This window comes from Hipposideros armiger, unplaced genomic scaffold (genome assembly GCF_001890085.2).
Source record: "Hipposideros armiger isolate ML-2016 unplaced genomic scaffold, ASM189008v1 scaffold_447, whole genome shotgun sequence".
NCBI classification, from domain to species: domain Eukaryota; kingdom Metazoa; phylum Chordata; class Mammalia; order Chiroptera; family Hipposideridae; genus Hipposideros; species Hipposideros armiger.
In genome coordinates this window covers 425,116-440,942 of record NW_017731797.1, presented here as the reverse complement: position 1 = coordinate 440,942, position 15,827 = coordinate 425,116, and the positions used below count along the sequence as shown (strand labels likewise).

Genomic DNA, 15,827 nt, shown 5'->3' with positions numbered 1-15,827 from the left:
CCTTCCACTCACCTAGAAGAGCATGGATAAGAAAGTCCTCCAAACTCCCTACATATGTAAGGGGATAGCTTTCTATGAATCTGATTAGAATGAAATAGGTGATGGCTGCCAGGAGCCAGTTACTCACCACTTTCCATTAAAATGATCTACCAGGAGCCAGTTGCTCACCACTTTCCATTAAACTGATTTGTTCCCACACTGGGACCATGAGCAGGTCTGAGCCATGCAAGAAAGCGGGAGGCAAAATTGCCTTAGTGGACCTGCCATCAATACTAAGTAGAGTCACTATTTAATACCTGGTTGATTTGGCCCAAACTCTTCATTCACCTACTTGGACCTCAATTGCCCTCTCTGTACAATGGGATAACACTGCTAGTTTTGTGAGAATAAAATGAGAAAACTATGCAAGGTGCTGTTATTATAAAGCTACAAGAAAACCAAGGTATTCTTGCTATCTCTACTACTCGAGAAATGAATCTGTTAAAGAATGGCTTCCAGATAGGTGTCCTCTTCCCTCTCACAAAGATGTACATTTTAACAGAGGTTTAGCGGTGTGGTGGAGGGTTTGGGGTACCCAGGAGCCTTCAGGGGAACAGGTGCCTCTTGTGTCCCATAAGCCAGGTCTTGCCCTGGTACACTTCTGGTTTGGACAATTACCTGGAGAAGGTGAGGTGGGTCAAGGTGAGGAAAGGAGCAGAGACTGGCTCTGCTGTCAGTGGGAAGTGGCATGTAAGCTGAGGTCTGAAGGAGGAAGAGAGCTGGTTTGGCAAAGGGAGCTGTTCCTTGGATCTCAGAAGCCAAGGGAAAGAATTTGCAGGTGAGTCAACTGAGCCCATAATGCTGAGAGGCCTTGATAGGTCTTGGCCAGGCCCACTTTAGTAGACACATATGGAAAATCCCTGGGCTCTACACCATAGATGCTGACAAGGGGAGATGGACCTGGTACTGACCCAACAAGAATTTCAAGGCTTAGAACCCAGATGTGAAGTCTGGGTGCAGAATTTTTGCCTTGTATGGTGGCAGAAGATGTTCCTGGGCTGATACGACTGGGGGTGTGAAAGGCAACTGGCTCTGTGCTCTTGTGAGGTGTATGGATATCTCACTATTTGTAACTGGCAAGACCACCAGCTCTAGCTGCTCAGAGGAGACAGAGGGGAGGCTCATCCTTTCACCTGCACCCTTATCTCTGCATGCCCTTTGTGCTAAGGTGTAGCATTAGCGTTTCAGATATAGACTAATTTTAAAAGGTCTTTGAACCAAGTCCAAGACATCATTCTTGCCATCCTTAAACATGGGCCAGATGTCAAGGTCTGCTAGCACAGAAGTCAAGCACAAGGAGGTCATAGGTGGCCTTGGCAGGAGCATTTTCAGAAGACTGGCAGCAGCCAGATCAGAGTAGGAGGTGAGAAAAAAGTAACAACTCTTTTAAGGCATCTGGCTGCCAAAGGGAGCAGAGACAGGAGGTAGTAGCTGGAGGGGATGTGGGGTCAGAGGTGGATTTTTTTTTTTAAGATTTTTATTGGGGAATTGGGGGATGGGAACAGACAAGTTGCTGTCGTTTTGTTCTTCAGTCTAGTTGTGGAGGACGTTGCTTCACTGGCCCAAGTTGGCACCATCATTACGCTCTTCCAGGGCGAGGCAGATCAGTCGCCGGCTTCTGGACGGCCGCTTACTGCAGCTGCTGGCTACATACGGTAGCCCATGGCAACCCACTGCCACAGGGGCTGCAGCCTACGACGTCGACGGTGACTCAGGGCAGCCCAGCTCCAGGTTGAGTTGTTGTTCAGCATCTTAGCTGTAGAGGGCAGTGTCACTGGCCCTCATATGTGGGATCTGAACTGGGGCACTCTGGCGTTCCAAGCCAGCTCTTAACCAATGCGCCACTCGGCCAGCCCCAGAGGAGGATTTTTAAGGATAGGAGAGATTTAAATCATGATGGGAAGGAGCTGATACAGACTGAGCAGTTGAAGATTAATAGAGAGGTGTGATTACCAATTAAGTGAAGTTCCCAAGAAGGTGAGAGGTGGAGTGATCAACCATCTCACTTTGCCCTGCTGGGACTGAGGATTTAACAGAATATGGGACTTTCAGTTTTAAAACTGGGGCAGTCCAGGACAAACAAGGATAGATTGGTCATGATGGTGAGAGGTCCCAGATGCAGAGCACAGTGTCAGGCTGGGCCCTGGAAGAGGGGAGAGCTCTTCTATGGAGGCAAAAAGGAGGAAAGGAGGGGCACAGTGCAGGGAAGTTCGTGTTTTATGGTGGAAGTTGATGGAGTCTCCTTCTAATGGCTTCTGACTTCTCTGGGAGGTAGAAGATGTGATCACCCATTGAACAGTTAGCTTCACACTTCATCTGCTACCTTTGTTGCTGGATCTGAAACCTAATAGTTACTCAATAAAATTGGCTGAAAGAATCAATAAGTGAATGAGACTGGAGGTAGGTGTCGCAGGTTGGGTACTCCTAGGAGCAGACTCTGAGATGGAGAGCATCACTGTGCAGGAAGTTAATTGGGGAATACTCTTGGAATTAACAACTGTGGAAGAGAAGAGAGAGCAGGATTGGGCAGAGGGAGAAACTGAGCTGGAAGCTCTGAAGCTGGGAAGATTCTTCACAGTTGTCATGAGTTGAAACCTGCATGTTGATCAGTCATTGGAAGCAGGCTGTCCTGACAAAGGGGCAGGACCTTGAGGAAGGCAGCTCACATGAACAGAGCCGATCCCCAGAGGGGGCTGGTAGCCGAGAGCCATCTGCTGGCAGCACTCCCAGCAGCTGGGAGAATAGATCCTCAGTCCTAAAGGAGACCTGGGAGTTTATGGAGAGTGTGAGATATTTGAAATAGTTGCTATTATGGTAGAATAGTTATAATGTGGCAGGCACAATGTTAGGTATTGAGTAAGCCACATGTCCTACTTGGAGGATGCTCTCAGTATGGCCTTGGAGACAGGCAGATAGATGACTGCTGCGAGAGTCAGGAGGGCTTCTTGGAAGAGCAGGCAATGGACTTGGGCTTTGAATAATGAGCAGGTGTTCTGCAGGCAGCTGATGTAGCCTAGGACCGAGCAGACCCATCCCTGGCTCTGGGGAGGCAGAGAGAGGTCTGTAACTCTCCTGGCCTAGGGAGTTGTCCTAGTCCAGGCTGGGGCTCCTCACTCAGGGAGCAAAGAGGTCTGTGCCCTGAGGGCCTGGCCCTTCACTATCTGGGAAAAGGCAGGATCCCTACCCTTGTACAAGTTGCCCAGGCAACAGGCATTGCAGGAAGGGATGTGTCTGGTGACCTCGGGGAGGAAAGGTAGCTCTGGCTGGGAGGGAGGGAGATTCAATCCTTCCCCTACTCCAGGGAATGGCCAGTCAAGAGAGCTGTTCTCAGAAAGAGTAAGCTATGCAATCTTGAGCAAGTTAATTCACCTCCCTGTGCCTCAGTTTTCTCATCCAAAAAATGGGTGTGGCAATGGTAACTACCTTGTGGGATCATTGGGAGATTTAAATGAATGAATACATGTAAAATGCTTAGAACAGTTCATGGTACATAAGCTACTATTATAACTTAGCTATTGATACAGACAGTGATAGGAGTATATGTTGTTCCTCCAGCTCCAGTATTCCCCAAGCCCTTGGACAAGAGAAGAGAAAACCCTCAGCTGCCTGGTTTCTACTCGCCAGCCCTTCCCCAAAAGGACAGTTTTAGTAACAACCTGGGAGTGGTGGCCCAGATTTTGGGGGGATATATACTTGTAAAGCCTTTCCAAACATAATGTAAGTAAAAAAAATGTAAGCCTCCACTTAGTCCAGCTCCCTCAGAAGTAACCTCTGTTAACAGTTTGGGGGGCCCTCCCTGGCCCTCTAATAGCACCGTGTCCTGGATGTACCTATGTGATCCCTGGGGTACCTTGAAACTGGGTGGTTTCTTATCCATCTTTGGATCCTCTATACCAAGCTACAGCCTGGCCCATTGGAGGTGTTCAGTAACGCTGAAGCAAGCAGAGCAAGTAGAGACAAGGCTGGTCCATAGCCTTGGGGGTATCCCTGTGCTCTCACTCCAAACTAGAGGCCACAGAGCAAAAGGTTGGGGGGATCCACATTGAAAACTGGAGGACTCAGTGCACTCTGCTCCCAATACTTAGCTCCAAATCCTGGGTACCCCAAACCAACGCCTCCCCTAGTGCCTTACATTCACTTTGGGGTTACCAGGGGGTGGGGTGGGGTAACAACCCAGGTGTCTTCACCTTCTTTGATGATCAGTATCACCATCTCAGGCATTGAAGTGCAGCCAAAAGAATTTCAAATCATGGATCTCAGGAGACTTAGGTTGTAATAATAAAAACATGTTTGCAGTTTGCTGCAAAACTTACAGACAGGTTCTCACCCACTGCCTTACAATAGCCCTTTAAGTAAATTATTATCCAGCCCCGTTTTATAGATGGAGAAACTGAGGTTCAGAGAGGCGAAGTGTCTTTTCCCGAAACACTGAGTGTAGCCAGGACTTGAGTTCCGTGCTTCTGTTTCTAGTTGCTGCATATCTAGTGGGGTCCTGTTGTTCTAGCACGACCCTGAACCAACCTGACCAAATTTGGGTTCCTCTCTGAGTCTCAGTTTTTCCAGCTGTGTAATGGGAGTTGTCCATTCTGTGGCTTTGGCTCTCAGTGTTGGCAGCGGGGCAAATGGGTAGTGTGTGGAAAGCAGGAGGGGCTAGTAACCCCTCTTGTCCGTTTTTCCTCCAGCCTCCAGCTGTCCCCTTTCTGTAATTCTTCTACCTCTCAGTTCCAAATGTGTGTAGACTTTTCACTTCCACTTTATTAGCACCTCATTTGTAGGATTTCAAGGTTTGCTACCTGGAAGGGAGTGAGGAACTCACACCTCCAGTTCCGCTTTTCAAATATACCTTCATTGCTTGTGAAAATAACCTTATTAACAGCATCTAACCTGCTACAGCTTATGAGGGCACCCAGATAAATAAATGCACAAGGAACGAGGGCAGGGGAGACAGCACGGCTAGCTGGGGTAGTGCAGCCTCTGGAACCCTGTGATGTTCTCCCAGCCCTTAGAGATCCTGTAGCTGTTGTCAGGGTCAGTAGAACATGGGTGAGGCCCAGAGTAGCCAAGAGCAATTGGCCACTTTGGGTCCTCGCCTCCTGCCTCCTCTTCCTCTGGTGCTCAGAGATCCTCCCAGAAACAGCTCCCATACCTCTGCAGCTCCCCTATCTCCCGGACACTTATCCAGGATTGATTCTCTGGGCAGCTCCCCCTCTGAGCAGTAAATGAAATATTGGTTACCAGGAGTGAAGCAGGAGGCAATTAACCCCTAGACCTCGCCATGGCAGATGTGTTTGTAGCAAGCTGAGGCAGGGAGAGCCAAGTGCACCTGCCTGGCCTTCCTGCAAAGTCATCCAATTAGGGCAGCCCCCAGAGGTGGGCTCCCACTGCCCCTTCTGGTCCCCATGACCCTAGAAACCAGGGCAGCATTAGCCCCTAGGGCTGGCAACTGCTTGGGAGCAGGTTGGCCTGCCATTCCTTGTGTGGGTAAGCTCCAGGAACACCTCCATCCTCACACACCCCTGGCAGAGACATTATTCATTAATTAATCACACATATTTCTAAAAAGGAGGCAGCCTGGGAGTTTTCTTCCTTCCTTTCTCCAGAGTGGGACAGCCATTCTGACTGTCCAACCTCCCTTCTACCACCCAGCCAGCCCTGCGCTTTGGAATGTTCCTGTGCCAGAAAAGCACCAGACTGAGAAGGGGAGACACATGCCTGCTTTCAGGGAGCCTCCAGTCTGAGGGGGAGACACAGCTCTTGCTCTCAGAGAGCCCCCAGTTGGATGAGAAGAGAGGATATGTTCTTTGGGGAACCCCTAGACCCAACATTTGGTCTCAGAAAGCCCTAGTTTAATAGAAAAAGTACAATATCTACTCTCAGAGCCACAGTCTCTGCACCTAGGAAACCCCCCAATACCCGGTCTCAGTGGAAATACTCACCTTGCCCTCAATTCACTCAAAACACTCTTTGAGGACCGCCAGTCTGATGGAGGAGACACAGATGTTGCCCGCAGGTATCCCAAGTCCAAGGGGGAATAAAAACAGACTTTGCCCTTGGGGAGCCCCTGACTGATGGGAAAGACGCTTCCCCAACAGGTCCCCCTGCAGCTGGGATGAGTGACAAGCAGCTGGCAACGGGCACTGCTGGACACACCTGGTGCTCTGCAAAGGAAGAAACAGTCCTTGGCTTCAGTCCAGTCTCAGTTGTGCCACAAACTTGCTGCATGACCATGGGCAAGTCACGAATTTTCTTCAGACTATGATTTCCTCATCTGCAAAACGGAGATTTCAAGCCCATCTCTCAAAATGACATGAGGGTCATCCAGTCACCAGAAAGAAAAGAAAGCCAGCCAGCCAGCCAGCCAGGCACACTCCCTAAGGGAAATGATTAACATGCTTTTTATTGAAGCAGAGGTTCCTAGGCGCATCCCTATGGTCTCTGGGGAGGAGCAGGGAGCCCCCCAGGTGTGGTGGCTGGGTAATTCTGAGCCAGTGTGGCCATTAAAGAATCACAGGGGGCTGTTGGCAGCACTGAGGGGCAGAGGGGAGTGCTGTCTAATCTAATCATCTTCCCAAGGAAACTCTCATTCCAGCCAGGCCTTCCAGGGGTTTTATTGGGTTTGTGGGGACCTGCAGATTTCAATCTTCAGACCCCACAGGGAAGGAACAAGTATTAAGCTAATTTTATTAAATGGCCACAGCTGGCAGTAGGGGGAAGTAGGGGAGAGAAGGGAGGATAAAGAAAGTCATTCAAGTCGGCCAGCCATGACAAGGGTCCATACATGGGGCCTGACTGGAAGGGAGGCCACCCCTCCTTCCTGTCTCTCCAGCTGAGCTGGCAGCATGGGGGGCGGGGGAGGCCAGATGGGGCCTTTCCCTCAGTGTAGAGCCTTAGGATTCTCCAAGAGGCTCACACCACGGCTGTTGCCCAGGACAGAGGCTTGTAAATACACCATGCCTCTACAAGAAAGGAGTGGGAGTAGAAGAACTGAGCGCGATGGGGAGAGAGACTGAGCTGCCTCGATGCCATCCTTCCTCGGTTTTGCTTTGGAGATCCCACATCTTTATGAAATGTGGTGTACCGGTTAAGAGCACGTTCTTTGGCTCAAATACTGGCATTTGCCTCTTCCAAGCTCTGTGACCTTGGCAAATTATTTAACCTCTCAGAGCCTTAGTTTCCTCATCATTTCAGATAAAACAACAGTATCCATGTTGAAGGGTATGAGAGCATTTCCTGCCAATCTACACACACACATATTCATGAGATAATATTTATAAAGTTCCTGATAGCTGACACAGAGTGGGTGCTCTCTAAATATTAGCTATTTTTTCGGAATGCTCTAACTGTGTGACGGCCATGGCCCCAGTTACAGGAAGTGAGGGAGGCAGTGACAGGGTGAGGAGACTTAGTATGCAGGCTTTCTTGGACTCAAGTGCTATCACAGAACTTAGCGACTGTTTCACAATAAGCAAGCAAGCTATTTAACCTCCCTGGAAGAAGAATGCAATCTACTCATCCAGCCTCCCAGGGCTCTTGGGAGACTTGAGATGACATACCTGAAAGCAGTTTGCAAACTTTAAAGATGTATAACTAATAAAAGCTATGTTTATTGAGCACATACATTCTATCTCTTTAATCCTCAGTCAAGTGAGGTAGGTCACCTACACTTTAAAGATGCGAAAACTGAGGCCCAGGGGTGAAGTGCTTGGGCCAAGGTCAACCAGCTTTTAGTGCAAAAGCTTGTTCCTTTCATGGCTGTCATTGACCCAGAACTGAGTCAGAGGAGTGACTTGCCCAGGATCACATATAATGGCACTGGATGAGAAGCTGGGTCTCCCAGTTGAAACCTTGCTTTGCCTTTGGAATGCCAATGCCGCTTTCGAGGATGAAAAAAATGGAACTTAACCATCACGGAAGATGATGATGTAACTGGGCTGCTTCCCATTCCAGCTGCCCAGGCCCACTTGGGCTGTAGTGGGCACTGAGCCTCTTGGCCCACCTCCTCCTGGAGCAGCTCTGACTCTAGCACCTGGCTTCCCCCAGATCCATGGGCAGCTTACGGCAGACCCCTACCCAGTCTGGAGGAGGGCAGGGTTGTCGTAGCCTCCTGCAACATCTGCCCAGGGCACAGACTGAAACACAGCGGGGTGGAAGTGTTTTTTATTATAGCTTTGGTCAGGCGCGGCGGGCGTGGCAGGGCCAGGCTTTAGGGAGCGCTGGGAAGCTATCCAGCCCCCATCCCACCCCTTCCCCAGGCAGCGCCACCCTGCAGCGGGAGGGCAACGCATCCCAGCGCGGAAAGTGACCCCGCTGGGATCGGTCCCCAGGCTGGAGCAATAAACAGTCCTATTGTACAAATATACAGAGCAGGCTGGTCAACACAGCTTGCCTCCCGGGGCCCAGGATGGGGCGCGCTGGGCCCGGCTCTGCCGCGAGCCGGCGGGAGGGTCAAGCTGCGGCCAGGGCGGTGGTGGGGGCGGGCCCGGGCGTAGTAGCCGCGGAGGGCAGTCAGCCCAGGGCCGGCAGCGAATTTGTAGCGGGGGTAGGGGAAGGGACGGGTCATCCTCTGCCCGGCCAGGAGGGGGAGCCGAGGGAGGGTGGTTAGGGGATGCAGTGGGACGCGCGGGGAGCTCAATCAGAGTAGATGATGAAGCCGGAGAACGTGCTGTATTTGTTGCTGTTGCCGCCATGCGCTTTGCCACCGTCGAGCTTGATGAAGACCTCGTCGCCTGCGTCCAGGTGCAGGATCACGCTGTTGCTGGCATAGTCGTAGTTCTGGTCTGCGTCCTGGGCAATGGCGCTGGCCCGCACCTGAGGTGGGTGGGGTTGGGAGTAGGGGCGTGTGTGAGAGGGGACGGATGAGGAGGGAGAGAAGTGGGGTCGTGGAGGGAAGGGGAACTGTAAGAGGTAAGGGAGCCATATGGGAGGGTTTTGAGGCCCCATTTCCAGCCCCATCAGGGCTCTCAGTCTGTTTCTCCCCCATCGTCCTCCCTTTCCAATCGTAGTGTGTGTTTTTTGGGGGTGGCAGAGTACAGGAGCCCTGGATTTCTAGGGCCGGTGTAATCTGGGTCTGAATTGGGAGTCAAGGTGGAGTCAGTTTCCTTAACTTCTCTAGGTCTTACCATCTGGCCTGCTGAGGACCTCAACACTGCCTCCAGGATGGCCCCGCCTAGAACTCCCTCCTTGCAGAGAGGAATTCTCTGGACTCCCAAAGATGGAGGGCCATCCCCTCTCTCCTCATCCCTTCTTTTCTGTTTTAATTGTAACAATGATGTCTTACATTTCAGGCACATCCACCTGTTTCATGTCAATGGATGGACGCAAGGAGCATCTTGGCTCCGTAAGTCTAGGGGACTGGACCAATGCCAGGCTGCTGGTAAGTAACCACCCTAGTACTGGGATGTGATCTTTGGACTCCTTGTCAAAAGTTCATTCTGAAGTCTGTCACACTGGAGCAGTGAGATGGAATGCCTGGTAATTATTTCCCCTCCCAAGGCTCAGATTGGGCCTGCACAACCGCCTCTGAGGAGCTGTAGCTATACCTGTGACTATTACCCCACTCAAAAGGGATTTCTGGCTCCTCCTGTCTCACCCCACGGGGCAGAAAGGAAGTGGGTGGGGAAAAAGGAATCCTTATCTCCTTCGGTGATCCTTAGTCTGACCCGATATCCTTGCTGGTCCTTGTTTTGATGGAGGAGGGGAGGGAAGGTAAGACAACAGGTATGGGAGCACCAGCATTTGGGTCTGAAGCCTGCCGCCATCACTTTTGCCGGCTCTGACTATAATCATAAGACACTAAGGGTGTGTGGTGGTGGACAAATTCTCTCCAGGCATTCCTCTCCAACAGCTGAAGGAATGCAAGTCCTGAGCCATAGGACCTGGGCCCCCTCCAGGATATCCTGGGTGGAGACTGGGGAGAGGGGAGCCATTTCCAAGGTTCTGGCTTGTGTTGGGGGGAGGCTGCATTGAGTGAGGTTCACTCAGCCAGGTTCCTCAACAGCCCCACTCCATTTGGCGCTTTTCCTGAAAGCAGCTCCAGCAAGAGCTGACAGTCAGGACAGGACCAAGCCAAATTAGGGGAGGGGCCCATCCTCCCTCCAGGGTGGAATGCGGAACTGTGGGTCAGCTGCACCAAAGCTGCTGACTCAGCAGCAATACTGCAACAGGGGGACCCAACATATTTGCATACAGACTGTCATTTAAAGCCCAGATCCTTCCAGCCATCTTCTCTCCCTTCAATCTCTTCTTCCCCAACCTGGGAAGAAACTGTTTGGGGGCACTTAGCTGGGAAAACTCATGGTCCAGCTAAAGATGGGGGGAAATCAAATAGGAGAGAGATGGGCCTTCTTTGTCAAAAAGCTCAGTTTCTCTGTTTAAAAAATGGATAAGAAGATCCTGCCTCACCACTGCCACCTTTGTAAAAGCTGTTTAATGGTGAAGAAAAAAAATTTTTAATCTCGTTGGGGCTTTGAGCTACTAGGAAAGAACTCAAAGCAAGCAGCCAACTTCCGTATTGTTCCCTGGGCCCTAATCCTGGTAGTATTTATTATTACACATGCATTTCATTATCTTTGCTAATAAATTACTACTAATAACAATTATTTTTATTACCCAGATTAATTTAGCCTTAACTCATTAAAACAGTGTGCTTGTTAATAGCCAAATCCATTAGAATACAGTCATCTGTCATCAGGAATCTCCTGGTGATGTGACAGGCATCAGAACTGTTATGCTTATGTTTATTATTTATTCATCACCATGATTGTTGCTGTGATTATCCTAATTATCCATGGAGGCGGGGAGAATTTGTGCCCTGTGCTTAGGTGGTGAGGGATCTAGGAACAGAACTCTGGGGTTCTAATTCTTTGCTCAAGGCCGGAAACAGCTGAGGCTTCCAGCTCCTCCTGGGGGCGAAGGAGAAGTTTGGGGACTGAGGTCGCCGTGGTCGCCGTGGAAGTAGAAAAGCAAGCCTAGTACTTGTCACGAGGGGGTGCTGTCACCTCTTCAAGGGCTGCCAGGAAGGAAAACTGAGGCAGAAGTCTGACCAGGAGCCTGGAAAGGATGAGGGGAGAGTCCAGAAAACATGCCCCTGCCCCCAAATCAATGCTGGGGTCTTGGATGTTCAGGTGTGCCTCCCATAGGCAGCCAGCCTGGCCCACATGGGACACTTGTGCTTTCATATTTACTCGGTCCCTACTGTGCCAAGCACTGTGCCCTGGGCTGTCTGAAAGGCATTAGAGGCTAGAGAGGATAGCTGGGGGCCCCTCTTCCAGCTTCAGGCAAGAGGCTGATTCCAGTTAGGCCTTTATACCAGTCCTCAATTTATATATTCCACCACCTCTCACCTCACTCACACTCTGGTGTCTAAGCCCCTGCCCATTTATTGGGTTGTCGGAAAAGTCATGACGTATTTCTTCTGTTTTTCGTTGCAAAAATGCGTCATGACTTTTCCGACAACTCAATATCATACTCACCTCCCCATAGGCCTGGCCTGTCCCCACGCAGCCCCCTCTTCCCCAGCCCAGTTTGTCAATTTCATGTCCTCCTTGACCCATATGAACTATGGATCTTAGAGGCAGCTGCAGGGAGCTTACCTCACCCAGGGTACCAGTCCCAACCTAGAAGCCTTCCTCAGGTTCCTCAGGTCTCCATGTCCTAATGACCAGGGCTTAGTGCCATCCGGCTGTGCAGTGGTGACTCATAGCTACCCCTATGGAGAGGGGCCAGTAGGGCTCAGACAAGGAGAGAGGGAGCCTCAACACCAAGCAGGAAGGTGATAACTTTCCCCTTCCCTATCTTGCCCAGGAAAGGGCCAGGGCCCAGATGCAGCTCTGTCACCCTGAAGAAATTCTGGAAGCTTCTCTGCAGTCAGGAAGCCAGGAAGGAAAAGCACAGAGCCCAGGGTTGCCCCTGGTCTTGAGGGCATGGGAGGTGCAAGGTCCTCTTCTGTTCCCATCCATTGCCCAGCCCTGTCATCTTTTCTCTTCTCGCTTGAAAGTCCTCTTTCACTTCTGAGCCAGTCTTTTCCTACACTTGACCTTTTTATTTTCTCCCTAGCTGTGTCCCTTCATCTTAAGGGACCCAGGTTCACCATCTTCTCCTCCGACCAGGTTGATCTGAGCTGGGGCAGATTCCACTGAATCACTCCCTCTGGCCAACACATTTGGGGACAGAAGTTCCCAGCTGGGCTCCCAGTCTTCCTTTAATGCAGTAATCACTGGAGTGTATTATTAAGCAGTCACCACTGTTTCCCCTGCACAGACCATGAGGTCCTGGAAAGCAAGCAGATCAAACCCCTGGAACCAATCCCTGGCTCCTAGTAGGGGCTCAAAACTAGTATGTGGAATGACTGGTGAGATTAAATGAGTCTCTTGGACAATCTGGAAGGAGAAGTCACCAGGGATGGGGGCGGGGGAACAGGCCCCACTATTAATCTTGGGTTTTTTTGGGAGGAGGGGAGGAAATAGAGTAACGGTTAAAATGCTGGGTCTTTGAAACCCCTAGTTAAATCCACCTCTTTTCTTCGCTAGCCTGTGGCCCCACTTCCTTGTCAGGCTCTGCCAGTGCTCTGCCCCTGCTACAGCACACAAAGAAGAGGCTTTTGAGTCAGTTTCACCTCCCAGTGACTGAAGCAAGTACTAAGCACACGCTATCCTTAGGGTCTCCTTTTACCTCATATCAGGGGCCCTGCTGCAACCTCCTGAGGTGGTGCAGGATCTAGAGCCCACGGGTGGCCCCTTACGTCTCCAGGCAAGCTGGGCCCCCAGCCCCCTGAAACCTCAACTTGGTGCCAGCCCAAACTTTCTTTGGAAGAAATTTCAATGGAAGAAATTCCATTGATGAAGGTGACATTGCTGCATCCCTTATTGGTGATTAGTAAGGGGAATCGGGGAGCTGTCTGCAGAATGAGCCTTCACAGAATAAGGGGGCCTCCCTTTTGGTCAGGAACCAAGGACAAAGAGGAGAGACCCAGGAAGCCTGACAGACACAAGTGGGAGAGAGACATCTAAAGAATAGAGAAGGTGGGGGAGAGGTTAAACCCAGTAGAGAGGCCAGAAACACAGGAAGAGACAAATAGGACTGGTAGATACAAGGCAGAGACAGGCACAAGAGCAGGAGAGAGGTGGAAACCAGAGAGAGAAGCAGGCAATGGGGGAGAAAAGGGGGGCCAACTTACAAGCACCTGGTAGGCTTTTTGCTGTCTCTCACTTCCAAGCCAGGGTCTACCTCAGGGCAGTGCTGTAGTGGGAGGGGTTCCAACAGGGGTTCTTGGGTCTCAATCTCAGGAGATTCCTTCCCAACTCCCACCAGCCTAGCTTTATTTCTGACCTATGCAGGTCTCATTCAATAAAAATGTTCAACCTGACCACCCTCAAGGGACCCAGGCTACGTGGTCTGGGAGAACTGGGAAGGGAAGGAGTGTCAAAAGAGAAGGGAGCTGGGCAAAACTGCTGTCCTGGGGCAGGGTTGGGTCAAGGTTGGTCCCAGGGGACAGCAGTTCCAAGGAGAACACCATGCACTGCGGGTCCCAGTACCAAAGACCCTGCGTACTTGGCGCCTGCCAGCTCTGGTCTCTGGGATAGGGACAGAGAATGAAGAGGACCCCCTGACACTCCAGGAGTCAGGAGTTACAGCTAGGGGACCAAGAGGAGGGGGGAGTTTCCACCTCTTCACCCTGCCTCAGGAGGAACAACTTTTTCCCCCAGCCCACCTTCTTGGGCCGGTATCTCGGACACAATACAAAGGGCAGAGGAGTCCTGGGTTTTTGCAAAGGGTGTCAGATCGTCCCAGTAGTCCCTTCCCAAGGGAGTGGAGGATGTATTGCAGCTAAGACTTTGCGTGCCCAGCGTCTTTTGCTTTTGTGCCCAAAACATTTACAGCTCGCCTTCTGGCCTTGCGTGCATGGCTGTGCACCTGGAAGCCCGCGGAAGCGGAGGCTGCTTTTTTCCATCCTTGCCCTCCCCTAATCGCCCGCTGGTATCAACCAGACTCCCAGCTCTCAGATGCCGCTTCCCAACGGCCAAGCTCAAGGGCTAGTCCGCGCGCCCGGGGTCCCTGCGCTCTCAATTCGATCTATCTCTCGCATTTCCATGCTGCGGGTGCCCCGCAGCGTTTGCCTTGGAGCCGGCTCCCAGGAACTGAGGAGTTAGGGGTACCAGCCGGCCCGCATGCAATGCCTTAGGGTTTCCACCTGCGCCCGCTAACTCCGACCCGGTACCCATATGCCCTCAGGCCAACCCCGTGGCCCTGCCTGGCCCACCTGGCCGTTCTTGCAGAGGTCTGCCCACATACTGGTGCCGTCGCCGCCGCGCATGAGGACGTGGTAGGTGAAAAAGTAGGTGCCAGGAATGTTGCACGTAAACTTGCCGCTAGTCGCGTCGTAGTTGTTGCCTAGGTTGGTGACCACGTCGTCGAACTTGAGCACCTCGTAACCCTCGTGAGGGTTCTTGAGGCCGGCGTAGAAGGCCACGCGCGGCACCGTGGTGTAGGTGGCGGTGCTGATGGCGCCGCTGCCCCCCGCGCCCGGCAACCCGGGAGGGCCGGTCTTGCCCGGTTCACCCTTCTCCCCAGGCGGCCCCACGGGGCCCGGAGGACCGGGGTCCCCGGGGGGGCCAGGAGGACCCGGCTTGCCTGTGCGGCCCGGCTTCCCCTGGGGGCCCTGCACCAGCGTGGAGGGCGGGGGCGCGCCGCTTTGCTCGCTCAAGGCGTCGCCGCCGTCGGGCCGCGCGCCGGTGCCGGGGCCCCGCGCGGGGTAGGGGTCGCACACCATGCGGCAGGTGCCCAGCATCTCATAGTGGCCGTCCGGGCCGCCGGAGCTCACCAGCACGGGGATGAGCACCACCAGCACCAACAGCATCACCACGCCGGCGGCGGCCGCCAGCAGCGTCTTCCGGCCGGCGCGAAGCCTGGGGAGCGCCGGGCCGCCCGGCCGCGCCGTCGGGGCAATGATGCCGGCGGGCGAGGGGCGCGGGAAGGGCGCCCGCGCTCAAGGGCGGTCCGGCGGGGCTGCGGGCATGGGGCCGGGCCCGGGGCGCCGCGCTGCGCTGGATGCGCTGCGGAGCCCAGCCTCCGGCTCCTGCCTCGCGCCTCCCTCCTGCTGCGCACCCGGACTGAGAGCGGCAGCCGCCGCCTCCTGCCTCGCTCCTCCCGCCTCCTGGAGCTGGGGCCACCGCCCCCTCCGCCCCGCCCAACTTCACCCGCTAAGAGCGACTCAGCCTCCGCGATGGGTGGGGCTGACGGCGGGGCTGACGCCTAATTGGGCCGCGGGCGGTAGGGCTCCGCCCACCTAGAGGGGCGGGGCAGAGGGGACGGTGCCGTGGAGAAGAACAGAGCCTGGAGAGGAAGGGAGAGACTGAGGAAGGGAGAGACTGAGGGAGGGCGAGATACTGACTCCGAAATGAGAAGGGGTCTAGAGTCTGAGAAACAGGAGAGGCTCGCATAGGGAAAGGGAGAGTAGGGACCAAAGAGTGAGTGGAAGAGAAGGCCACCGGGAGAGCCAGAGAGCGCCGAGGGGAACTGGGAGCTGAGAGAGGAGAGGACTCGAGGGTCGGCTACGAGCGAACCCAAGAGGAACAGAGGGAGGCGAGAGGGGCCACGGTCCGCAGGGGGCGGAGGCGAGGGGGGAAACCCCGGTCTGCAGGGGACAGAAAGAGCGATTGAAGGAAGGACGGAGCGGGGAGCAAGAAGGATCAAGGAAGGGCATTATGAGGGGAAGAGAGGAAGGCAGAAGGAGGATGGGGAGGGGGTCATCGTGCACCCGGGCCTCGCAGACTACCAGCCCGGGAGATTCG

The 15,827-nt window shown here is 53.2% G+C and overlaps 1 protein-coding gene across 2 annotated transcripts; it reads right to left on the bottom strand.

Annotated features, from left to right (window-relative positions):
• Positions 1-7,770: 7,770 nt before the first annotated feature.
• On the bottom strand, positions 7,771-15,194 carry C1QL1 (complement C1q like 1). 2 transcript variants are annotated; one of them, XM_019665547.1, is made up of 3 exons: positions 14,297-15,194; positions 13,214-13,275; positions 8,685-8,847 (listed from the first exon to the last, which is right to left on the bottom strand). In XM_019665547.1, exons 1-3 carry the CDS (start codon positions 14,891-14,893, stop codon positions 8,784-8,786), a joined length of 723 nt encoding a protein of 240 aa, XP_019521092.1. In that variant the 5' UTR covers positions 14,894-15,194; the 3' UTR covers positions 8,685-8,783. The 2 variants fall into 2 exon arrangements, with proteins under 2 accessions (XP_019521091.1, XP_019521092.1); XM_019665546.1 differs by lacking the exon at positions 13,214-13,275 and having other exon boundaries at positions 7,771-8,847.
• Between the last annotated feature and the right edge of the window lie 633 nt (positions 15,195-15,827).

Excerpts from the sequence above, each read along its gene's own strand:
- C1QL1 (XM_019665546.1), bottom strand. The coding sequence starts at position 14,893 with ATGCTGTTGGTGCTGGTGGTGCTCATCCCCGTGCTGGTGAGCTCCGGC. Across the intron at positions 8,848-14,296 it reads ACCTCTGCAAGAACGGCCAG|GTGCGGGCCAGCGCCATTGC; the intron begins GTGGGCCAGGCA and ends CACCCACCTCAG.